Source organism: Carassius auratus, chromosome 24 (genome assembly GCF_003368295.1).
Source record: "Carassius auratus strain Wakin chromosome 24, ASM336829v1, whole genome shotgun sequence".
Lineage (NCBI taxonomy): Eukaryota > Metazoa > Chordata > Actinopteri > Cypriniformes > Cyprinidae > Carassius > Carassius auratus.
In genome coordinates this window covers 13,329,804-13,348,265 of record NC_039266.1, presented here as the reverse complement: position 1 = coordinate 13,348,265, position 18,462 = coordinate 13,329,804, and the positions used below count along the sequence as shown (strand labels likewise).

General features: G+C 37.6%; 1 protein-coding gene across 7 annotated transcripts in view; it reads right to left on the bottom strand.

Annotated features, from left to right (window-relative positions):
- The window catches only part of LOC113042339 (sickle tail protein-like), a 132,892-nt gene that overhangs the window by 12,592 nt on the left and 101,838 nt on the right, over positions 1-18,462 (bottom strand). For all 7 annotated transcript variants that reach the window (XM_026201123.1, XM_026201122.1, XM_026201127.1 and 4 more), the window contains 6 exons: positions 16,600-16,693; positions 8,571-9,322; positions 4,519-4,623; positions 4,127-4,179; positions 1,261-1,424; positions 766-941 (listed from right to left, as the gene is read on the bottom strand). In XM_026201123.1, coding sequence (XP_026056908.1) covers positions 766-941; positions 1,261-1,424; positions 4,127-4,179; positions 4,519-4,623; positions 8,571-9,322; positions 16,600-16,693 — 1,344 coding nt within the window. The remainder of the gene's footprint in view (positions 1-765; positions 942-1,260; positions 1,425-4,126; positions 4,180-4,518; positions 4,624-8,570; positions 9,323-16,599; positions 16,694-18,462) is intronic.

Genomic DNA, 18,462 nt, shown 5'->3' with positions numbered 1-18,462 from the left:
ATATCTTAAACTGTGTTCCAAAGATAAACGGGGGTCTTACTGGTTTGGAACGACTTTAGGGTGAGTTATTAAAGACATAATTTTCATTTTTGGGTGAACCAACCCTTTAATAAATATATATAATGTAACACTTTAAATTGGTCTGCACTATTTATTTATTTATTTGCATTTTTTAACAACAGATTTGAAAAAGCAATGTAGTACACTCATATTAGGTTCCAAAAAATAAGTGTATGCTGAAACTATGTTCTTCATCATATTAAATACATTGTTATATAAATGATGTGCTATTTGGTAGATAAGACGAGGCAGTTTGCTAATGTTCCAGGTTTCACATCTTCTTTCACAAAGAGAAATGCCACATTCCTAAGCTGCCACACGTGTAAAAGTCAAACTGTCCTTGTTGGCTCAACGATTCACTGCTCACAGGCTCCCAGAGACCTTTGCTGACTGGGCACTGACGAGGAAAACACTGTGTTAATAATGCTCCTCCTGATCTCTGCCTGGTGTTTATTCTCACTAAGTTCAGTTGTGCATGTTTAAAACTGTCTGGAGATCATGCTTGTTAGTTAACCAGTTAAATTAAATTGGGATTTAATTATGGTTTACAAACAGCAGGGTGGACAGGGCTAGGAGTTAAACAAGGGTCTGTAATGGATCGTACCAGGAATGATTTAAAATAAAAGACTTTGCTTGTACACAGAAACGTGAATTTCAGATTCCATGGTGTGTGTGTGTGTGTGTGTGTGTGTGAGTGAGTCGTACCCTAGCTGAATGAGAACTCTTTCCTGCATGCTGAGATATCGGTGTCTCTGTTCCTCCACCAGTGTCCTCTGTTTCTGTGCTGGATCTTCCTGTCGTCTCAGCATTTCAACCAGCTTTACACTGATCTCTTGCTCCGCACGCTTTATCTGAGCACGCATACACTCCTGATTCTGAAGCTGAAAACACACACATTTATTTCATTTTGTAACATTATTTGTGTCTTTACTGTGATGTTTCATCAATTTAATGCGTCCTTGCTAAATAAAGGTAAAAAACCTGCTGACCCCCGAAAAACAACTGTGGTGTGTTATAATGATTTTAATGTAAAACTTTCAAATAATTTTGCTAAATAATGTAAATCTGTCACGTTACTCGAGATAAATGAGCTTTGGATGTTGTTTCAAGTTGTCTTTAATGATCATTAAGAAACCAAATAAAGGGGAAAATGCATATTATAACAGCAGATTTCTCAAGATATTAACTGACTTTCATTACCTGTAATTGTCTCATATGTTGCAGTTGGAGGCGGAGCTCAGAGACATTCTTCCTGAACAGGTGTAGGTTAACATGCAAGGGGGCGGGGCCTAGTGGTGGTGTAGGGGTGGGGCTACACTCAGGAGTCGCTGCAGCAACTTTTGGCGCTAATACGGGAGATCCTCCTAAACAAACCACAAAAACAGATGTTAAGACGTCAGACTGGGCTCTCAAATGTACGTATGACTGTTATTTGACATAGATGTAGACAGATTGCTGGAATAATGTGATGAGCAAAGTTTATATATTTTTTTTTAAGAATTTATAATCTTTTTAGAGCTCAAGATTTATTATGCTGTTGATGTTATCAATTTAAGTGCCTTAACAAATACACATTCATATATGTTGGCCTTATGCTTAAGGAGATATGATATGTTTGTTGTTGTACCCATATTTGACCATAACATTTGGCAAGAATACATTTCAAACTCCACTGAGCATAACTGAAAATACAGCATTTCAGATCAGTTCTTGCTAAAGTACATATTTATGTGAGTGTGCAAGACAGCGTGTAGACGTGTTTGTTCTTTTGCGGCTTATGCTGTTTGAGGGACTCGCTCTCTGTGTTCACATCAAGTGTGGAAACAGTGGGAAACATGTGGCAGGCTGCAATTCTGAGTGACAGATGAGTGGGAGAAGATCAGATTTTTGGGATGCACAACAGCCACCGCATTACAATCTGGTGCCGCAAGAGCCATACACACACACATACACACACAGTGGTCGAGCAATGTTGTTGTTTTTTTATGGCTAATGCCAGTCTCTTAGAGATAAGGCTGGCTGATATAAAGCCAATGAATATATCACACTATTTAATTTAAATATAGTAAAACACATGCATAACAATTGCTTTATTTAAAGTGGTCATATGATGTGATTTCAAGTTTTCCTGGTAACACTTTATAATAACTGCACACTATTAATCATTAATTAAGCATTAGTAAACGGATAATTCATAATTTATAAAGCATTAATAGACAGTAGTAAGCAGTTTATAAATACAGATATAAATGCTTTATTCTTGAAATTTAAAAGCGTATCTATAATGTGTTTAATAATTGTATTTTCATACTTTATTCATGATCAATTGATCACTTCTCAATGAAGTATAGCATTATTTACAAACCAGTTATTTAGGAGTTGCCAGTGATTCATAAGATCACAAGAAATGTAGTAAATTCAGGTAGTTATAAAGCATTTAGTAGTGGTCAGTTAACTATTTATGTGAGCTCATCTAAAGTGAGTCTAGTTATGCCTTGTAAAGCATTTATAAAGGATATTTAAAGGCTCAGTTATCTTCTAAACAAAAAACGGAAACAAACACCACACAGTGATACAGAACATAGAAATATTAACAGCCTTTAAATCTCATTTGTAAAAGCTTTACAAGGCATAAATAGTCCTCACTTTAGATGAGCTCACAAAAATAGTTAACTAACAACTACATATGTTTTATAACTATCTGAATTAACCCTGAATTACAGTAGAAATACATGTTAATAAACCATTTATTAACACTATAAGTAACTATTACTATATGTCTGAATAAAAAGATGTATGAATGCACATTTAAATAGTTTATTAATCATTTACTTACAATTTCTAAGTGATCTTATGAACCATTGACAACTCCTTAATAACTGGTGTGTAAATAATGCTATACTTAATTTAGAAATTATAAATTGATCATTAATAAAGTATGAAAAAACTATTATTAAATACATTATAGATATCTTTTTAAATCAGGTATAAAGCATTTATATCTGTATTTATAAACTGCTTATAAATGTCTATTAATGCTTTATAAATGATGAATTAACTGTTTCCTAATGCTTAACTAATGATTAATAGCATGCAGTTATTATAAAGTGTTACCGTTTTCCTTTCTTTTTGGAGTGTTACAAGCTGTTCGTGAATAGATAAGATTCCTAAAGACTTAAGTCTCAAACCCAAAGAGATATTCTTCATGTTTGTGTCACTGTGTGGGAAGATTTGCATAACACAGCCCAAATGTTAATGCAAAGAAAAAAGGTGTAACTTTGATTCTCACAGTATTATTGTTGCTATTATTGACCGCAGCCATGTCGTGGAGACGCTGTGTGTTTCATTGTGAAAGTGAGACTACTTTGTTTGGCATTCCTAAAGAGAACACAACTAGAAATCAGTGGTCAAGTTGTAGTTACAACACTGTTCCAGAACAGTTCAACCAGAATATTTGAGTGTGTGCAGCGCATTTTATGAAGGACTTTTTCCTGATCATGAGAGATAAGTCTACAATGCTGGCTGTCCTGAGGATTTGCCACTAATGATTTAAATGTGAGATTTGAGCAGTGTAAAGCGTGCCACTTGTCGTTTGTAATTTCGCTGATCACAAATGCAGAAAAGGTTTTATGTTCACGTGGCACAATGCAATGGAATGAAAAAAACAGTATAAGTCATTATAATCGGTAATTATGTCCCCACTGGATGCAACAAATGCCTCATTTATAATGGGTTTTACTGGGTTTATCTTGTCGCACCGGGACACGGGATCTCAGTATCGTGAGGGGCGTAACATTACCATCCCACATTTGAGGTATTTGGCCAATCAAAACGCACTGGACAGCTGACCAATCAGAGCACACCTCACTTTTCAGAACGATGAGCTTTGTAAAAATCAACGTGTTTCAGAAAGGCAGGACACAGAAGAGAACCAGTAATGTACAGTATGTGGAATTTTTTTTTTATGTTAAACCACATACACACATTTCATTGTATACATTGCATGTATGTCGACCACTAGAAACAACCAGATGAGGTCTGGAAGCAATGGTAAGAAGGAATATACCTGTGCTGGATGTGCTGTGAGCCGGTGATCCGGACTTGGATACTGGTTTCTCACTGGAAAAATGCAACAGATAAAAATGACTGAATGCACAAATGCACACACACACAGACACACACACACACACAGACAAAATCACTCTACGAACACTTGCAGTTAGTCTGTGTTACAGTGGCACAAGCACTGCCATTCGTAAAGGCACCAGTTACTGTGAGAATTAGTTAATTTAGTTCATGCACAGTTAGTAGTCACATAATCCACCAAGTCTTTTTCAGACCTGAGGGTCTGATTACCACCACCTTTAATCCACAATATTCCACCTTTTTCCTTTCTTATTTGATTTGGGAAACAATGTGATATTCTGGAAACTACATTACCCAGCCTGCCCTGCTTACCTGGGGTGTTCCTGGTTGCTGTTAGTGCTGTGGCTCTTTAAGAGAGCATGCTGCACAAGACCAGTCAGACTGGCTATTTGCTGCTCCATGGCCTTCATTCTCTCTCTGCAGAGAGATAGAGCATATTGCATGCTTACTACGGAGGAGGCATGTGTGGAGACGGGCAAGGGGGAACATTTTTAATAACAGTAGGAATGTGTACCTCCTGAAATGGCTCGGTTATCTAAGGCCATTTTAATAATTCATCATTAATAAAAAGACAGATATACTAACTGGTTAATATAGCATTTTGGCTAAATATAGTTTATCATAATGTACATTAAAAATGTTGTAATGTCTGGATTCACTTTTAGCCTTTAACAATTGATTTTAGTTTTTAGTTTTAATTTATTTACACAAAAATTGGCCATTTATTGGTTATTGACTATAATATGAAAATAAAACAATTCCATTAAACTGATTTAAAGTGACAGTAAAGACATTTATATTACTACGATTTCTATTTCAAACGAATTCTGTTATTTTCTGTAGTTTTTAGTGCTGTCAAACAACTAATTGCAATTAATCGAATACAAAATAAAGGTTTTTGTTTACATAATATATGTGTGTGTGCTTATTTCAGAAAAAATATTTTATTTATATATTAATGTAAATATTAAAAAAATACATACTGTGTGTTTCTGTATTTATAACATACACACATATATAATGTACACAAAAATGTTTATTTCAGATTCAATTAATCGCGATTAATCGTTTGACAGCACTACGTTAGTTCTTTTTATTATAAAAAAATTCTGAAACAACAATGGCAAAAGTTTCCACAAATGTATTGAGCAGCAAAATGGTGTTCAGCATTTATAATATTAAGAAATGTTTCTTGATTTCTGAAAGATCACATGACACTAAAGCCTTGAGTAATGACTGCTGAAAATTCTGCTTCATCATCAAAGAAATAAATGACATTTTAAAATGTACAAAAAGAAAGAAGTATTTTAAAATTATAAAAATATTTTTAAATGTTACTGTTTTTACTGAACATTTGTTGAGCATAAGACTTTTCAAAAGCCTTTAAAAAAATTACCAACCCCAAATTTCTTTTACGTATGCCGCCATTCATAAAGTGGGAATTTTATGTGAAACTGCACAGAAAAAAAAGGAAGAAAAAAAAAATCTCTTGGCAATATATTAACCACATTTAAATTATGAAAAAATTCCTTGATTTAATGTAAATCCAATCTACAAAAAGCATTAAGTAAAAGGCAGTATGATCTGGATCCCTTCCTATGATTTTTGTAGCATATAAAAAAAAAAAAAAAGTAGTAAATCAAAAACATTAACATTTCAAATGATGATTAACTAAAGTCTTTTTTAATGCTAAACTACCTATTTGCCCTTTCTGTGCCAATACACACACCAAACCTCTATAACTTTGCTCTACAAGATAATGTTAGAAATGTCTGCATGTACTCTGCCCTTTAAAAACAGTTTAGGAAGTTGACTTTGTGTATTGACTGTTCTCAGCCAGTGAGTACATCGCCAAGCACAATAAATCTGACATACATAAAGGGTACGATTAAGTCCACTTAACCAGCACAGTAAAACAAAGCTGACTGAATTACAGTACAAAGTCTTTTTTCTGAGTTTAGCTTTATTCTGAAATAAGCTTAATTCTTGAAAACAAACCGAGCTAAACAGATTATCAATCCTAAAAAATTTACGTGAACATAACTAGGGATAAAGTCGACTAATTGATAATGCTACTGCTACTTGATAATCCAAATAGGCTAATTGTTCAAATGTTTTGTATATTTATGTTTTTGCTTGATATGTTCCATATTACTCATTCTAATTTTACATATTAAAATGAATATATCATTGTTAAAAGTCTCAGGAGTGGAAAACAAAATAATTTAATTGTACCAGCCAAGTCAAGATCAATGGTGCTGAGAAAAGGAAAGGTGGATGATAATTTCCATTTAGCGTAGCTGGTGAAACAATCCTGACAATCACAGAGAAGCCTGTCAAGAGCTTTGGCAAGGTGTTTGACAGCACCCTGAGGGACTCCACATACACCCAGTCAACCTGCACTGAGCTGGACAGATGGCTGAAGACAGTGGATCGGTCTTGATTGACATTGAACATGGTACTGCCGCTTAAGTCCTTGGAAGAGGAGTTCAAGGTTACAAGAGCTAGGGAAGTGTTGCTATATAGAGACTCTACTGACCCAAAAGTAGCAACGGCTGGGATTGAAGTGAGGACTGGTCAGAAGTGGAAGGCTGAGGAGGCTGATCAACAAGCAGTGGCAAGATTACACCACGAGAGGCTGGATGGGGTGGTAACAAGAGGCAGGGCTGGACTGGGTTCCTTTTCAACTCCCCACATTGACACCATCAAAGGGAAGGATAAGCGCTGCCTAGTCCAGGAGGAGATGAGAGCAGTGGTTGGGGAAGAGAGAACCTGCAGGAAAGTAGGAATGAGGCAACAGGGTGCCTGGACACGATGGGAGAACGCGATCGAGAGGAAAGTGGCATGGGCAGAGCTGTGGAAGGCAGAACCACAGCAGATCAAGTTTCTCATCCAAGCGGTATATGATGTGCTTCCCAGTCCATCAAACCTTCACATATGGGGCAAAGTGGAGTCTCCAGCATGCTCACTGTGCTCCAAGCATGTAACCCTAGAGCACATTTTGAGTTGCTGCTCAAAGGCACTGGGAGAGGGAAGGTACAGGTGGAGGCATGAGCAGGTACTGAAGGCCATTGCGGAAGCCATTGCTACAGGAATCAAGTGGGCCAAGCGCTCCCGACCCTCCAAGCAAGCCATTGCCTTTGTCAGAGCTGGAGAGCTGCCAAAACCAGCCGCAAAAATATCTGGAGGTATCTGGGCCACTGCGAGGGACTGGCAACTGTTAGTGGACTTGGAGCAGCAACTCAAGTTCCCCAACCACGTTGTGATCACCACCTTAAGACCCGATATTGTTCTCTTGTCCGAGTCCACCAAACAAGAGGTTCTATTGGAGCTTACAGTCCCCTGGGAAGACCGCTTGGAAGAGGCCTTTGAGAGGAAGTACACCAAGTACGAGGGACTGGTCAGCGAGTGTAGATAAGCCAGATGGAGAGCTAGGTGTCTCCCAATTGAGGTAGGATGCAGGGGCTTTATAGCCCGATCCCTGGCCAGAGCCTTCAGCTTGTTAGGTATAGATGGGGTGAGGAGGAGAAGAGCCATCCGCAACACCAGCGAAGCAGCAGAGAAAGCCTCAAGATGGCTATGGCTAAAGAGAGGAGATCCATGGAGGAAGGGTAGCTAGATTTGCCAAATGGACACAAGCTGTGGTCTGATGAACCACAGCTGGGTCGCCTGGATGAGGATGTATGATGTTGAAAGACCCAAAACACCCAATGAGTCCAGGAACATCACTGAAGATGTGTCCAGTAGCATCAGAAGATGTATTTGTACAGTACCTCAGACGCATTTGTTTTCTCATTCTCATCTCATTCGTGGTGGCCTCTGAGAAATGTCCTCTTAGAAAGTGAGGAAGTCGAATAAAACGGAAACATTTGTGTAGTCTATATAAAGTCAATATATAGCTTGCTTATACGTTTTTTTATACCACCAGTTATGAGGGACAATGCCAGTATAAAATTTGATACCAGTTTCAAGGGTAAACATTATAAATGTAACATACTCGAATAGGCTATTGAGCTTCTATTTATTGGTTCTGCACTGCCTATTGATACAGTAACTTTCAATATACAGTATATATCTATATTTGCCATTGTTGATTAAGTGAACACTTATGATCATTGTAAATAAACATTACATTTCCATTTAAACGTTAACACGCACATCAAATAAAAGCTGCTAGTACTTAAACAAGACATTGTTGATGTGTTTTGGATGCAGTTAGGGAATGCCATGATGCAGTGGAAGACAATAAACTGATGAAGAGTTAGAATATAAACATGGATGCTGGTGTATACTGGGATGTTTTAGATGGAAAGTTAGTTATTTTCATGCTTCAGTATTCTCGTTTACTCGTTATGATGACTTACCGTGTCTGAGGGTCTGGTGAGGGGGCAAGAGGATTGTGAACCTGAAGATCAGGGGTGGCCGGGGACCCCATGCCACCCCTTGCCTTTACCATGGTATCCATAGCAAGAGGAGCCTCCTTCCTAAATGATTGTCTGATAGGTGATGCCCTTTCAAGAGTCATGGAACTTTGCGGTTGGACTGTGTGAATGTCCATCACTCGCATCTCGCCCATCCGGTGTGGGGAAGGGGGAGGGGTTTTGGAGCCTAGCATGGGTAGCTGGCTATCTGTGTACTTCCTGCTTTTCTGTCGGAAGAGTGAAGGATGGTCCGTGGGCTCTATGGGAACGCCGGGGTTACTGTACGAGCGCATGGCGGCACGGTGGTAGGCGTTGTCTACTGTGTCAGGGGGCGGGGCATGGTGATGTAACATATAGGGGTCAGCATAATGACTTTCGGCTCGGGCGGGCAGCGACATGCTCTTTGCAGCTATGTCTTCATCAGGTTTGACATCACGCCGCTCGAGGATTGCGCTTGGGCAGGGGGAGGATGCACGAGCGGGGGCGGGGAGTGTGTGTCCTGCTCGTTCACGTGGCACCGTGGCAACCCCACCTCCTGAGGTGCGTGGCCCGAAGGGAATACGGGATGGGGAAGGGGGCATCGCATGAGGTGTGGTAGGGGACATGGAGCCCTGCATATGGGGTGGAGGAGGACCCATTGGGGGCTGGCGGAGAGGATGACCACTCGGTCCAGCATACATCATCTCCCTGTGAACCTGAATGAGAGAGAAAACGACATAAGGTTTCACATTAAAAGAGAGAAAATATTTAAAACATAAGAAATACAGTTGTATTAAAACAACTTATAATAAACCAGCCTAGGTCTGCTGGTCAAAGTTGGTCTTTTAGCCAGTTTAAGCATGATTTAAGATTAAAAAATAAAATAAAATAAAGACATTTTTGAATTACACATAACGCATTCTATTCTAATATGTGATGCTAACAGAAAAAGTTATTTGTATTTGGTAACATACCCTGTATTTGGTAATTTGCTTATGCAGCAAAAATAAAATAAAATGAAAACAATATATGTTAATATATTTCTACATTTGCATCCATTATGTTTTCTCTAAAAATAGAGAATAAAACCCACAAAAAATACTTAAATACTCCAAAATACACTTTGCATGTTAAACATAAATAGCAATACCATTGTTATTTTAGTATTACTTACATTTATTAATATTTTGAGTTAATAAGATTTTGAGCTCTTTTATTTTAAAAAGTTCCGTTTTCATTTTAATTTTAGCAATTTTGTTATATGGCTTTTTAGCTTTTGTTTTTGAATATTTCTATTTAGCTTAAATTAGTTTTTGTTTCAGTTTCGGTCATTTCAGAGTAAACTTTTTTAACTTTTCTAATTTCAGAAAGTTGACGGGCAACATTTCCCATTTTCATTGAAGTTTTTCTGTTTTTCATCTAATGTTTAGATTTTATTTCAGCTTTATTTCATCAAGCAAAAATTATTTTCCAACAGTTTTAGTATTTCAAATAACAATAACAACACTGAACAATAAAAAAGCTCCATGTGATCTTCAATGCTCTAGTTTAGTCTAAAGGCTTTTCTGTTCATTCATCACAGTGAGAAAGAAGTGTTACATTTCCATCTCACATGTGAAAAAGGTCTGAAAGAAGTCAAAGAAAGAAACACTGAGTGATCATGGTATTCATTGCCAGCACACATGGGCAGCCTGATTTGACTTGACCACCCAAGAAGGTCTCTCAGAGTAGACTAATCAGACTAACACACTTCAGATGCAAGTTCATATTTTGGAAGAACTGTGCAAGTATGTGCATGTGTGCACTGAGACATAGGTGGTCATGGTTCATATACATCCCACAATGTAATTAAAAGGCATAAGTGGATATAGTATTGCTTTAAACAGAGTCTGCATCCATAAAGCAATGCTCCTGGTTTACCGCAATCTACTAGAAACAAAAGATTTCATTCAGAAATAACAAGCGGTAAACATAACAGATGGAGACAGGAATTTTTAAGGACCACTTTAAAAGTTGTATCTGCAACTGATAACTGCATGCAACAGAAAATAAAAGAACAGGTCGCAGAGATTTCAGATATGACCTAAGTGTCTGAAAGATTTCCGATCAGTGCACTTCAGAATGCAGAACTTCACGCCTGAGGATACTAGACAGACAAACTCAGATGTTTTCGGCTCCAGACTAAGCAATGAGGAGCAACAGGAAAAAACATATGACTTGACAGATGAACAGAATTATGAGAAAAACTGGTTTAGAGTGAAACTAAATGTGTTCTTTTTTCGGTACGTAAAAATGACAGCGAAACAAAGCAGTCATTCAGACTTTTCCATCACCTCCGGCACAATTTTTTGTTTTTAGCACAAAGCCTTTTTTAAACCAGTAACTCATTTAAAGCAATAGTACCAAATCAAATCAGGTTCCATTTTAATTAGAATGCACCTTAGAAGGCAGCTGCCTATGAGGGCAGTAGACAGCAAAGCATTATTTTCTGAATATGTCTGCATCATCCAAAAATAGAAAACAAACAAAGCAGAGACATAGAGAAGAAACAGACAAGAACAAGCCTTTAAGCCAAAAGAGCTTTGTAAAATAATGGAAAGACGACAGAAGGATGTTCCTTGGTTCGAAACATTGCCCTGCTCCTCTGAGTCTCAAACAATGAGAGCATTGTGCTGGGGGTGAGTCAGCGTTCAGGCTACACCCAGAACAGGTGAGAGGTACAAGTCTTTATGTGCCTCAGGACACCAGAATGCTATTTTTACAACATCATAAACACCTTGCTGGTGAATCCTATGAATAAATATGCAATTCACTTACCACTTTACCACTTCAATCATCTAAAGACTGAAAAATATTCAATATCATTTTCCGCATTTCCTGCCATCTCTCTAGTATTATGTTCACCAAGACTGCCTTTATCGGAGCAAAAATACATTATGAACATCAATATTATGAAATGCAACCATTTAAATGAACCGTTTTCTAATTTATCATATTTGCAATAGTCATGTATTAAATGTAATTATCTCTGCAGCTATACGTCTCTCCAGTCTTAAGTGTCATTTGAACCTTCATAAACCATTCCAATATGCTGATTCTGGTGGTCAATGCTGAAAACAGTTGAGCTGCTTAATATTTTTGTAAAAACTATATATATGCAGAATACTGTGCAAAAGTCTTAGGCCATTAGCTTTTTCGAAAAACTAGTTATTTATATCTTTTGCTGTAGTGTGTCAGTAGGAAATATCAATTCCTTTTGCTATTAATTATAGTAACCCAGTGAGATTTTTGCATGCACAAATCTGACAACAGTGCTCCAAACAGAGATCAGATCTCATCATCATCCAGTCTGTTTGCGATGACGTGAAGAAACTTGAGACAGACTAAATCCACAACAACTGTGGCAACCGAAATCTCCAAAATGCTTCAAGAGACCTACCTGCAAAACTACAGTACAGTAAAAGGTTTTAGCACTAATGGAGCACTGGCTTATTAAAATTAACGGCACAATGTAATATGTATAGAGAGCAGAGAGCAGATTTTTTTGGAGTTTGGTACAGTGGAAGGCATAGGAATCACCTCCAGATGTTACCTGAGCAACACTGTCTGAATAACATGAAAGTTCTTGCCTGTCTCAACCTCTCCAGATTCTCATCTCTTCGTTTTCTCTGTGCATTACCTTAAAAGGTAGAGGATTTGCTGGAGGAAGGCTGACATGAAACATTAAACCTGTGATAAATAAAGAAATCAAAAGATGACGGAATGAGAACATTTGGTTTGAATTTGGCCCAAGAGGGATTAAAGGCAAATTCTGATGCCCCCTTTTCCACTCATTTTCTGCTCATTCTCTTTCTTAGATAAATGGCCACAAGGCCTTGTTATAACCTACGACCAGAAAGTTTAAGTGTAGGAAAAAGATGCCATTATTCTTGACACAGACCTGTGAGATGATCGATATTGGATCACCCCCAAAAACATCCAGAAATGCAAAACTTTAGGCAGCTTTTGGCCAGAATGTTCTGCAAACTGGACCAAACTTCATGCAGACAGTCAACAGAGACTAAGGCTGACCATACGTTCATGCAGAATTCAGCAGACTGCATTGGTTTTTATGGGTCTGTTTCAAATTAACTGTCGTCTGTAAGCTGTGGTCAGTCACGCTGCACATTAATCCGCTTGCTGTTTTAACAGACTGGTACTGAGACACACACACAGCTGCATGCGTATGAGCTTAGACGTGTGTGTGTGTAGGTACATATGCAGAGATTCAGATCTGGATTTGTGCACTACTGTTAAACCAATCTCGTTAAATCACTTTAATTAAATGAACGGCTGGATTTTCAACACACAGACACTTGTGTCACATAAAAAATACACATTCAAATGATCTCTGAATTTTAATGGTAAAACACTATAAAACTGCTGCGGTAAAAACACGTTTCCTTACAATACGGTGAAAAGCTATAATATATATCGAATGTGACATTTCATGTTCTACAGTAAAATACTGTTAAATTTACAATGGCATCTTATAATTAACAGTGGAAACCATAAACTGACAAAGTTACACTTTAAATTTGATGACCACTTATATAAATTAGGGTTTTAACGTTACATCTAATATTGTAATATTAATGTTTATTGCATCAACTTAGTGTCATTTGTGTTCCCATGATGCCGTTTTGTATTTGTGTGAATGAAATATATTCGTAAATAAATCTATATATTCGTATTTATCTCAACTTGTGGAAAAGCTACTTGTCATGAACTCTGATTAGTCATGTGACTTTTAATTTTATTCAGTATATTATAAAGTTAAACAACAGATTTCAGCAATTCTTTTTTCATTTTTTTCAGTGAATGAAATACATTTTCACTCTGCTGCAGTTCATTCAATGTATGTTTTTGGCCTAAAGTTTCAACAGGAAGCTACGACAGTGATCAAGACACTTTCTTCCTCTCTCTCTGACCCAGACACACACAGAAATAGTGTGTTTGAACAGGTGCAGGGCTCATTTCATTAGTCTGTTAAACCTGTCTGAGTATCTCCATGCCTGCTTGAACTGAGAAGGCCTGATTATGTGTTTCTGTGTGATCGTGTTTGTTCATTCACATATGTGTGTAAGTGTACTTCAGTATAAACTCTGGAAGAAAGCATACTGAGCTCTTGTCCCCTGACAGTTACAATAGCAACTGCGGTCAAAACATCAGTGTGTCTGTTTGAACATGGTCTTCATCATATGTGTGTTCTGGCTTCAAATCAAGCTCTAATTATTTGAATTACTGAACCAAACACAATTAGACTAGGAGATTTAGCATGCAATTCCCCCTACCGGATTTCTTTGCATATTTATACTATATGTCATTTAGCCTATCATGCCTGACAAAGATGAGTCAATAAACCATCTTATTTTACATATCAACAAACAATTAAGTTCTAAAAAAGTTTTCATTGGCATACTGATTTACGCTCAGGTTTCATGCCCACAAGGACCACTGTTTATGAACGTCCACTGCTGTGTGTTAGTATCCAATGTTTCCTTTTTCCATAGAGGGGGAAGATAGAAAGAGCGGAATGACTCTCATGTAACATGAAAGTGCTACGTTTTGGATTTCCCGCTTTTTAATTGGATGACGAGAGATTTGAAGTCATATGCACGGTCAAGTTTCAGGATATTCTGATAAAATTTACATCACACAAACAAATAATTCCATAAATATAGTCAACTTTAATGTCACAAATTACAGCATAATACAATGCTTTAAAATGATTTAAGAGCTACTGTCTGAAAAGTATAGTCTTTAATGCATTAATCACCTGCTTCAGTCTTGACCTTAATAATCTGATGATTAAAGTGTCATTTTTCTTCAAATACTCTACTGAAATAATGCATTTAGACATCTCTCTAGACAAAACTGTTAATTATTTTCTGACAGTTAAACACCTTATTTCACATTTGTTTTTTTTTAACAAATATACATATATTATATTCTTCAAGTCTTTTGTTTTTTTTCACAAATATACATATATTATATTCTTCAAGTCTTATTTTATATCCTATGCGTGCAAAGTGGCTGCTGTTTATGCAGACACACGCTATATTAGCTGGGCGTCAAACCTATGATCCGTGTCGGTCACATGGTGAAGCATGTGAGAGCTTGCACAAAACTTGAAGCCTGGATAGCTGTTATGCAATAACCTCTTGAAGGTGGAACAGGATTTTTAATAGTGATCAGGAAGCTCCTCACAACAACACAGCTCTGGTGTAAAGTCTGTTACAGTTTCTTGCTGATAAGACTTTTCTTGACTTGTTACATGTGTTCCTATTGATCTAATTTTTAACTAAACTAAAGGACAACCCAACACCAAACACTTGCACAGTCACACATTTGTGTGACTAAAATACAAAGCTTAGTCATAATGCCAAAAGAGCTGTACTTTTAATGTATCTTGACTTCTCTGTAAAAACTGCCATAATGACAACTGACACTGACACTGTTTCTGTGAACTTTGGCAATCGTCTGTACAACTTGTTCTCGCTCTCTTGTCAGAGAACAGATTATAGTTTCTATCTTTTGTATTCCTTCTCTTTCTCTCTTTCTCTCTCTCTCTCTCTCTCTCTCTTGTGTGTACGTATACAACCGTAAATCATCACACAACATACTCTAATCCACTTAGACATGGACATGTGACAAAAACAATAAGCCTTTCAACTTCTAGCTTTGCATGCATACTCTTGAAAGCGACGTGAAATGTTAATAAGAGCCTTAAAACAAAAATCAAACAAAATATGTAAAAGAGTAAAGTCCTTCACTTCCTGGAACTTCTACAACTTCCCTTAAGGGCTCTTATGGCAGCGTCCAAAGCCCTAATCAAATGCATATTAGCTGTGTGAGTTGGTCAAAGCCAGGCCGGGGATTACCACAGACAAAAGTCTGGGGCTACCTTGTTAAATTTGGGGAAACACACAGAGAAAATGAAAGCCTTGCAATCTAATTTCCGTTGCATCACCGCCAAACAAACACAGGCGGCATGGCAAGAGATTAGAAGGGATTATGGGAGGAAAAGGAACGAGGAAAAAGCCTTTGCTTTCTATTCAGTGCTTCCACCAATTCTGCTTCAATCCTGATCCAATCCCCCTGAAATTAGGCCCGGGGGACAAAGACGGACATGAAAGGATTGGAATGGGGTAACCGGGGTGGGGGTAACTCTAACTGTGAAGAGCAGAGGGACCCCTGGAGACGGCCGATCAGAAAACTGGAGGCCGAGAAGGGACTTGTTATTTAAATAATGCCCTCAGTTCATTCTTTCTTCTGAGCATGCCAAAAAATATAAGTGGCAATAAGTGGGCATTACAGAAGATTTGCAAAAGAGCATACTTTCAAAATCATGTAGTTAATGGTCTGTTTGAATAAGTAGTGAGGCACTCTATCCTTATGCTCGTTTAGGGTCGTGTCTATCAAACACATGATTGTTAATATGATATACTGTATTTTGGGAATCACACTGGTCATTGGTCAATATTAGGGATTGTTATTTATTGGTATGAACCGACACTGAAAAATATTACTGTTTTATTGATCAAATAAGCCATGGCGAGCATAAAATACTTTTTTTCAAAACATTTACAAATCTTACTAACCCCAAACCTTTAAACAGTAGCGTAACTAGACTAGTGAACCCCACAAGTCAGTTTTTAGGTGACTTGTCAACTATCCAGACCCATCCTTAACAAAAACCAGCCTCTAGAGCTCTCAACTGCACCAAACTCCAAAAATTATTACATATTCTCTTTTATCTCCTGCTCTACTTGAGTAATATGTATCTGTTCTGACTTGCAACATGGAAGTCTGAAGCATTTAGATCACAATTATACATTTCACAATATGAGGACCAAGTATAAATCCAGTCAAGCTACATTTGTAGCTATCTCGTTTTTGAAAGAGAGGATTTCTTCATTAACAAAAATGTCCACACTAGGTTGGCACTCACCCTTGCGTCGCCATTGCTTGGCCGGGCTCCGTGACTGAAGGCGTGCGCTGGATCTTTATGGTACACTTTTAGGCAGGAGTGATCCGTGATGCTCCTGTGTTGGGAAAAATCCACATCAGTTACATATTCAGACCAAATGTCACCATCCGAACGAGGTCGGCCGCGGTGCGTTGAAGGTCGGCCCCTCAGCTCTGCCACAACGGGGTGCACTAGGGCTGACGAGATGTCAACACGTGAGAGCGGAGAGTGACAGCGGGAAAGGTCAAAGGAATCGCGAGAATGAAGCGATTCACTGAGAGACACAGGCGAGCTGGAGCGACAAACTGGAGAAGGGGTTGAGAAGTTACGGTTCTCCGAGACGAGATCCATGTCTGAGATGTCCGTTAATGTCCAGACTTCAATCCTCTGTATAGCTCCAAGAATGATTTACTAATATAGCGAAAACATTAACTGTCTACTAAGTAACCAAGCTTGTTCATTTATGTTTTAAAGTCTCTGTCTACCAGGATCGCTCATGATGTGTTTGCGTGTGAAACCTAGTTGTGTAAAGTGACGTGAGCACTTTTCTTGTGAAGTCTGATATGTGGTCATGTGGCTGTAATTCAGATTTACAGCCTTGATAGAAAAGGAGTCGTATCAAAGGGCAAGGATGGACTGCTCCTCTGTCTACATGTGACAGTATGAGAATGAGTCACTATTTACGGTTTCGTCAGATCTGAGGAAACAACGTGGATGAATAAACTTGGCTTTGATTGGTAAGTTCTTTAAAAACACCATTAAATCGTTTGACGGTCGTATGATTCTTTCTTATATTGATGTATTAACTGAGCTGAAACTGGATTTGGTGGGAGGAACTGAATTTTCTTCAAAATTAATATTTTATTTAGCACAGATGCATTAAATTAAGTGACTAGAGCTATATAGAATGTTATAAAATGTTTATATTTTAAATAAATGTTAAACTGGAAAAATAACCCCCTTTTTCAACATTGATTATAATATGTACAATAGTTTCATGAGCAAGAATTCAGCACATAAGAATGATTTCTGAAGGATCACATGATGCTGAAAACTGGAGTAAGGACTGCTGAAAGTTTAGCTTTGCCATCACAAACATAAATAGTATTTTGAATGGAAAATAGTTATTTAAATGTTTGTAATATTTCACAACATTACTGTTTTCATGTTTTCATTGTTTTCAGTGGTCTACTTTTAGCACATAGACATGGACTAAATGTCACAAAACTCCAGCGCTTGTTAGATGGGGACTTTCAAATGTGATTCTGAGAATGTGTTTACTCTGTAAATTGGTAGAGAGATACGGTAAGGAAAGCAATGTAGACATAAGTGTTTGTAGACTGAGGGTGAAGAGACAGATGAAAGACCAGAAAATGAGAGCGAAAGACATGTGGGAGTGTTTGTTTGAAGTGTGACATAAGTGTTATGTTAGCATTAGCTGTGCTGGTGGGTGATGTATGATAGACAGTCAGCTTTATTGGTTTACAGTCAGTTATTTTGCAAGTATATGAGACAGTAATTTGGTTCAAATAACTCAAAATATAATGCTCTGTTCATGTGTATGCAAGCAAGGGTGGCTTATTTACAGTCTAGACTGTTTCAAAGAAATATTCCTAAAGATTTTCACAGCTCTAGTTTCATATAAGATAATAACTCCCACACAAAATGAAAAGACGGCCACCATTTATTCACTGTCATGCTGTTCTTAGTATCACAAATAAGATTTGAAAGCCATGGCAGAGACATCATTTTCAGCAAGCATTTTCGTTTTGTCTTTTAATTTGGAAAAAAAGCGGCATGAACATTCTGCGAAATATTTCATTTTATATTCCACAAGCAGAACAT